Source organism: Zea mays, chromosome 10, assembly GCF_902167145.1.
Source record: "Zea mays cultivar B73 chromosome 10, Zm-B73-REFERENCE-NAM-5.0, whole genome shotgun sequence".
Taxonomy (NCBI): domain Eukaryota; kingdom Viridiplantae; phylum Streptophyta; class Magnoliopsida; order Poales; family Poaceae; genus Zea; species Zea mays.
The window spans coordinates 7,740,593-7,747,456 of record NC_050105.1 but is presented as its reverse complement, the minus strand read 5'-3'; the positions used below and the strand labels follow the sequence as shown (position 1 = coordinate 7,747,456).

Here is a 6,864-nt window from a genome sequence, read left to right as displayed (position 1 = left end):
TTTTTATATCTACTCGTGAAGCTGTATGAAAATTACCCACCATGCCACTGATTACGCAACATACAACGTCCGTTCTCTCTGGCGACAACCCACTAATCATCAAGGGTAATCAAGGAAACCCATACAAATCAATTGTACTATAGAAGTTGAAGTCCATATACAAACCAAACGCTCCTGGAACTCACCTTAACAATTTGCTGGAGCTGTTTTATAGTGAAACTGGAAAACTAAAGCTGAAATTTTTGAAGTGAAGCTCTCCCAAACAGGACCTTAAACTCCACTAACAATTCTACGAACAATGCAGTAAATGTTTTATGTAAACTGCTAGATATCAAAGGAGTCAAGCCCCACAATGCTGTTCGGGCTCAGAATATATCTGACGCCACGAAATGGAATTGCTGGGCCGTGCGTGACTTACACACCGGGCTGGGCTTGGTTGGTTTCCATATGGGCCGAAAGATAGTTTTGCTCCGCAGAGCCCTGCTCAGACTCAGACTGCCGTTTCTGTTAGGTAGTGCTCAGAGCCCTGCGCCAACACGACGAGGGTTGGTAAACTCATCCTGAACAGCTAAGGCCTAAGGATACGTTCGTTTTCTCTCCAATCCATATAGATGAGTTTTAGTCCATAACAAGCTAAAATGTCTACTAATTTTTTCTAATTCTATCCAAGCTATATGATATAGAAATAACCGAACAAGACATAATGCGATGAAAAAGACATCACTAGAGAAAACATGCACTTTTTTTTAACTATATTAGCTTTTGATTTCTCCACCGACTTTTAACAAAAAACAAGTGTCCTCCTGAATGGTGTGCCATCCAGTGTGATAGTGAAAGCGCATTACTATTACTAATAGAAAAAGGAGCCAGTCGTAGTGCTGTTCCTCAAAACCCATATACTACGTATGGTGAAATTTCAGATCATGCCATGCCATGCCATGGTATTGGTTACTGTGTCATCACCGATACTAACACACAGGGAGAAATTCAGGAATTCCTGTTAGTGCTGTATACTTGAACCTACTAAAGTTGTTAGTCAGTTTGTAGATTAAGGGTGTTTAAATGCACTAGAACTAATAGTTAGTTGGCTAAAAATTGTTAGTAGAATTAGCTAGCTAACAAATAACTACCCAACTATTAACTAATTTACCAAAAATAGCTAATAGTTGAACTATTAGCTAGGGTGTTTGAATATTTCAACTAATTTTAGCCACTAACTATTATCTCTAGTGCATTCAAACACCCCTGACTAGCGCAAGTTAACATGTTCCTCACTTTCATCATGGAAACTTTTACTAAAAATCATTTATGCAAAAAAAAACCATCCATGACTGGCAAATGGAAATGATACCTCTCACCTAAACCCTAGCAGACATCATCTGCTCCTACATATGGGGGTGGTAAATTGGTAATCCTGTATCCAAAATTCCATCGCTATAAAAGCCTTATTCGAAACACCACTATGGTTTTGTTTCGTAAATAGAACTTATAATAAAGCAACGTGAGTCAAAGGAGTGTGGGTTACCGATAGCAACCGAAGAACAAACAGCATATGCCCCCACCTTGGTGAAAAAATAATAGCAACATGATGGGGGTCCTTTTATTATAAAGAAAACAAAGCGGGCAATAATTGTGCACTCATTTTTTTTTGTGAGGATAGATATTTTGTCCAGATTAAAGGTTAATAAAGGTCTACTGTCGTTACAGAAAGGTGAGATGTGAGAAGTGTCGAACGAGAAAGATGCATCGTCATATTCACATCCCGTCGACCTCCGGGTCCGGGATGCTGTTTCTGATTTGTCAAATGACTGAGAGAGACCAGCCACCAACCTGCTGCCTCAACGGTGAGAGGTCGAGACAATTCTTTTTTTTAAGAATCAAAATATATTAAGTTTAACATTTTTTAAAAAAATGCAAAAAATTATGACTATAAAAATATAATCAATAAGGAATCTAATTATACTTGCTTAGCATCATAATTATACAAATTTAGCTAAACTTAAGATGTTTTAACTCTCAAAAAGGTTGGAATAACTTAGGTCTCGTTTTAATCTCACGGGATAAACTTTACCTTCTTGCTAAACTTTAGTCATATGAATTAAAGTGCTAAAGTTTAGTTCCTTGGGTGTTTGGACTACTCTAATAAAGTTTAGCACGTTGAAATAAAAAGACACTCATACCCCTAATGCGGAGAGAGAATGGGGGTGGAGGATATAGGTGGAAAATGGAGTTCTCTAGCCCACATTTAGCTTCTTTTAGCACCTTTTAAGTAGCTTATAAGATAATATATGCTAAATTTTATTACACCATCATTAGTTCTCCTATTTAGATCACCAAATGATTAAAAGTAACTAAAAAAACTGTTAAAGTTTATCTCGTGAGATTGAAACATGACCTTATTTCTTGGGTAAACCCATTTTTCATCGGTCCTAGGTTGTTAAAAAAATGGTAAAATCTTATAAACTCCACTCTGTAAATAAGTTAACAGGTATGTATGTATGTATAAGAACCTTCCACCATTAAAAAAAAAGCTAAAGATTTACATAAATTGTTAAAGGTAGCTAGTCAGTCTAACACATTACTCCAGAAACCAGCAAAGAAGAAAAGAGACATCATTTTGACATACACGAGCCATTTTCAGAATAATGATACAAAGAAGAGCTAACTACACACTACCAATGAGGCACATGCATACATTGTACATTAGCTATCTTTTTTACAGTGCTGAACTGCAGTCGGTATACGATGTAATACTGGCCCTGATATTGTACTCCTCACATGAAATCCATGGAGTCGTTTAGGGACTGACCACTGAGCGTCTGCCCAACATTTGACGAGATCTGGTGACGATGGTTTTGATTTTGATTGTGAAGCTGAGCCTGGTGGCCACCAAAGTACGGTGTCTGCTGCTGCTGCTGCTGCTGCACGAAATAGGATGGAATCTGCTGCTGGAGTCCACCATTGAAGGGGTTCCCATTCATGTTCCCGACTTGTCCTGCGGCTATCTTAAGTCGCTGGACTTCTTCTCGCAGGGCTTCATTCAAAGCTGTGTGAGGGTAACAAATGAAATATTTCAGTGAGCTGATTCCCTGAATAACTGGGAAATTAGAACTGTTCTATTTCATTAGTAACAGATAAATAAATTCGACGAAATTAGAACTGCTATATTTCCTTAGTAACAGATAAATAAATTGCACGGTGAAATTTTGTGTTTCAAGAGCAATCGATGATGACAACCAGAAGAACTATAAATGTTTTCGAAGGAAGAACAGAGCATACCGTCCCGCAGTTTAGCTTGCTCTTCCATGGACTGCAACCGAAGCTTGAGCTCTCTGTTTTCGGCAGTTAAACCAGTTGTATCCCTCTGGGTTTGAAGTAAAACACAGTATGTCAGACATGACAATGTTATATAATATATACATGGAGAACAAATAAAAGGTTGCATCGTAAAATGTTAAAACATATCCAGAAAAAGGAAAAGGGTATAAAGATCGTTGGTTTGAAGTCTTCAGTAACAATACCCTACCAAATATTCTCAGACATACAAAAGGGAGGATGTGCAACAGCAACACGAAAATATCAATAAAGCAAGAGTGCAATACTATTGAAAACAATACTCAAATAATGCACAAACAGAAACTCCTAAAGTGAGAAATGTTAATCCTGCAAAAGTATATTATTAAACAATAGTTAACTATTTCGGACCAAAAACAACATATTGCATGACACTCAGCCTGAGATCATGCTTGCTCACAAATCACGATAAACTAACTATATTCCTTTGGAAGTGTTGAAGGTCGCATACTGGATAAAGATACAGACGGGACTTATACAAAAGAAAAGATAAAGGAAGGACACATTTCATTATATTGTGAAAATGTATCTATATCACATAGGCCCTATCAGTAGCAATAAAAAAAGTTGTCTAACTAAATGGTTGATTACTAGCCAAGTTGTTCTTGATAGAGAAATATCTACTATCTGTGGCCACTTAATCTTCACCTTAACACTAAACATCTGATTCTATCCACTTCAATCAAATCACTATCTGTAAATGGAGCATCAATGGCCCATTCATGATGGGTAGTGACCTATTGGTCCATAAGCACCCCCTTTTACCTCTAGAGACTAATAGATATATATACATTGAATCCTACCAACTTCATTTGCCATGCCACAAAGGTAATAAATGCTTAAGATATAAATAGCAAACCAATTTACCATGCCTTACTAACTTTCCATTACAGATCAAATTCCAGTGCACACTCGAGTCACAATTTATTTCCATATTCAAACAGCACCTAACAATATGATACATTCAAATACTAGGCACACAAGTATAAATGACCATACATAAAATAGGCTTTTGCAATATTGAGATATTTTTTCAGACATGGGTTGCGTCCGTGCATCTGTGCTTTGTTTCTGGCAAGTGCATTCATTTAGAAATGGTCAGTGATTAGGCATATAGTACCGTTCATCGCACTTGCTTCTATCCTAAACAATCCTAAACAACCATGTTCTGCAGCGAAGTGCTCACGAATGTAAACTGAAATGACTAAGGGGGTGTTTGAATGCACTGGAGCTAATAGTTAGTTGCTAAAATTAGCTAAAGGCATCCAAACAGTCTAGCTAATAATTCAGCTATTAGCTATTTTTAGTAAATTAGCTAATAGTTAGTTAGCTATTTGTTAGCTAGCTAATTATACTAGCTATTTTTTAGCCAACTACATATTAGCTCTAGGGCATTCAAAGTTTCAAACACACCCTAAGTTGTCGCAAAAGTGCCAGAGCCCAATCCCAATTCCCAGTACCAATTCATGTTACATGGCATGGTTTATGGATTTAATTTTAAAATAAACAAATTAATTGACTCAAAGCAGCAATAAACAAATGTAGCCCAAGCAAACATGAACCAAGCCCCCACACAGAAATTGACATGTACTATGCAAAAGCACACAACCAAAAGCCTATAAGAAAGATGAAGCTGACTTGCTGTAATTCTTCACAAATTCTTGTCGAACTTGAACGTTTTTAAAACAAAATATAACCCCATACCTGGAGCAGGGTCAGCTGTGCTGACAGCGTAGTGGCCTCCGTTTGCAGAGTCTGGACCTTCTTCTCCAGTTCACTAGTGTACATGATCTTCCTCTCCTTTGACCTCGCTGCCGACTGCCTGTTCGCCAGAATCCTACACGACAGCACCATCGGCAAAACTTAGCACAAATCAACAACCCCTTCGATAGCGGAGCCAGCACAGGAACCCAAAAATCGTGCAATCATTGTCCTTAAAACGAGGCACTAGGCAGGTAGCTCAGATGATGTAACAGATAGCACAGTACTTAACACTAGAAGCAAACGGTACTAAATTCTCGGGACTCTTGCTTGGAACGCTAAATTACTGTGCTGGATAAGGATTTTCCCTCCGAAATCCGGATCTATCTAGGAAGCATCGAATGCCAAAAATAAACCCCACCTCTTTGCGCGCTTGGGGTCGATGAGCGCGAGCTCGGCGATCCTCTCGGCGGGCATGGCCTTCTTGGCGTAGTCCGGCAGGCCGCTGGAGAGCGCCGACTCGCCCTCGAACGGCGAGGTGTCCCCATCCATCGAGCCGCTCCTCTTGTGGCCGGGCCCACCTCCACCCCCGGCGCTCCCACTGGGTCCCTGAAACGCGAGGCCCTCGAAGAAGGCGGCGTCGAGGGAGAGGCTCCGCGTGTGGGTCCCGCCGGGCGGACGTGGGGCCGGGGAAGCCTGCGGCGGCTGCTGCTGCGGATGCGGCGGCGGGGTGGGGTCGGAGGCGGCCGGAGAGTCGTCGGAGAGGGAGGGGAAGTCGAGGTCGGAGAAGAAGTCGCCGTCCGGGTCGAGGAGCAGGTCCGCGTCGTGGAAGCTGAGGAACGTCTCCGAGTGGGCCCGCCGGTGGTGCCCTCTGGCGCCGCCGCCGCCGCCCGTGGACGGCGCCGCCGCGGCCGGCAGCGGAAAGCGCGGGTCCATCTCAGTCGGCGCAGGCAGCGAGGCCAGAGCTAGCTCGCAAGCTCCAGGTCGCGGCGGCGGCGGCCGGCTTGCGGCGGTCCGGCGCGTGGTCTCGCTCGCGTGTAGAGTGTGTGTGTGTGTGTGTGTGTGTGTGTGAGCAGCGGAAGGTCGGGTTGGTGGGTGGGTGCGGTGCGGGTGGTGCGTGTCATACATACTTGTGAGGAGTAGAAAGAGGAAGCAGGGACCGCCTCGCCGGTCGCCGCCGCGTGTCCCCGGTCCACGGAGGCGGGTCAGCGGGGACCGGCCTCGGGTGGTGGCCGCTGGGGAAGGTGCAGTGAGCGCCGGTGGGAACAGGGTTCTATATTAAAAAAAAAAACTACTCTAACGATACCGTATTTTATAAATTTTAGTTAAAAAATTATTGAGCATTCTATCAAGTGACTCAAATATACTACATCTTAATGAGATTATCTAGAGTAGGTGCATAAGTGATCCTGTAAATATTAACACTAAACAAGACAAACTTGGTTTATAACAAATGTTAGCAAAAACTAAAATCAAGTTGTGATGAATAGAAATGGAGAGAGAATATCTTCACTTGATTGTTTCTTTATGATATGTACACAAGTGAAATACGAGAACTCTTTGAAAGATGATGATCCCAATAAAGTAAACACAAAAGATAACGATTTTATCCCATGATTCGGCCAATGTCTACTCCACGTTGTGGTGATCTTCTTCTGTCAAGGGTTGCACTCAACCTCTCTCAAGCGATCAAAAGATTAAACTTGGGTACCATGGTTTTCTTCCTTATATCAAGTTTTTCTTTTGAGAGGAATCTCCACAAGTTGGAATCTCTGTCACACCAGGGTTTCGGGGCACCAAGACCCGGGC

The 6,864-nt window shown here is 41.8% G+C and overlaps 1 protein-coding gene across 1 annotated transcript; it reads right to left on the bottom strand.

Annotated features, from left to right (window-relative positions):
- Nucleotides 1–2,502: 2,502 nt before the first annotated feature.
- LOC100285282 (uncharacterized) lies at nt 2,503–6,335 on the bottom strand. Its single transcript, NM_001372205.1, has 4 exons — nt 5,477–6,335; nt 5,059–5,191; nt 3,280–3,364; nt 2,503–3,046 (listed from the first exon to the last, which is right to left on the bottom strand). Exons 1-4 carry the CDS (start codon nt 6,181–6,183, stop codon nt 2,775–2,777), a joined length of 1,197 nt encoding a protein of 398 aa, NP_001359134.1. The 5' UTR covers nt 6,184–6,335; the 3' UTR covers nt 2,503–2,774.
- Between the last annotated feature and the right edge of the window lie 529 nt (nt 6,336–6,864).

Excerpts from the sequence above, each read along its gene's own strand:
- LOC100285282 (NM_001372205.1), bottom strand. The coding sequence starts at position 6,183 with ATGTATGACACGCACCACCCGCACCGCACCCACCCACCAACCCGACCT. Across the intron at positions 3,365-5,058 it reads CACAGCTGACCCTGCTCCAG|AGGGATACAACTGGTTTAAC; the intron begins GTATGGGGTTAT and ends CTTCAAACCCAG. Across the intron at positions 3,047-3,279 it reads GCAAGCTAAACTGCGGGACG|CTTTGAATGAAGCCCTGCGA; the intron begins GTATGCTCTGTT and ends ACCCTCACACAG.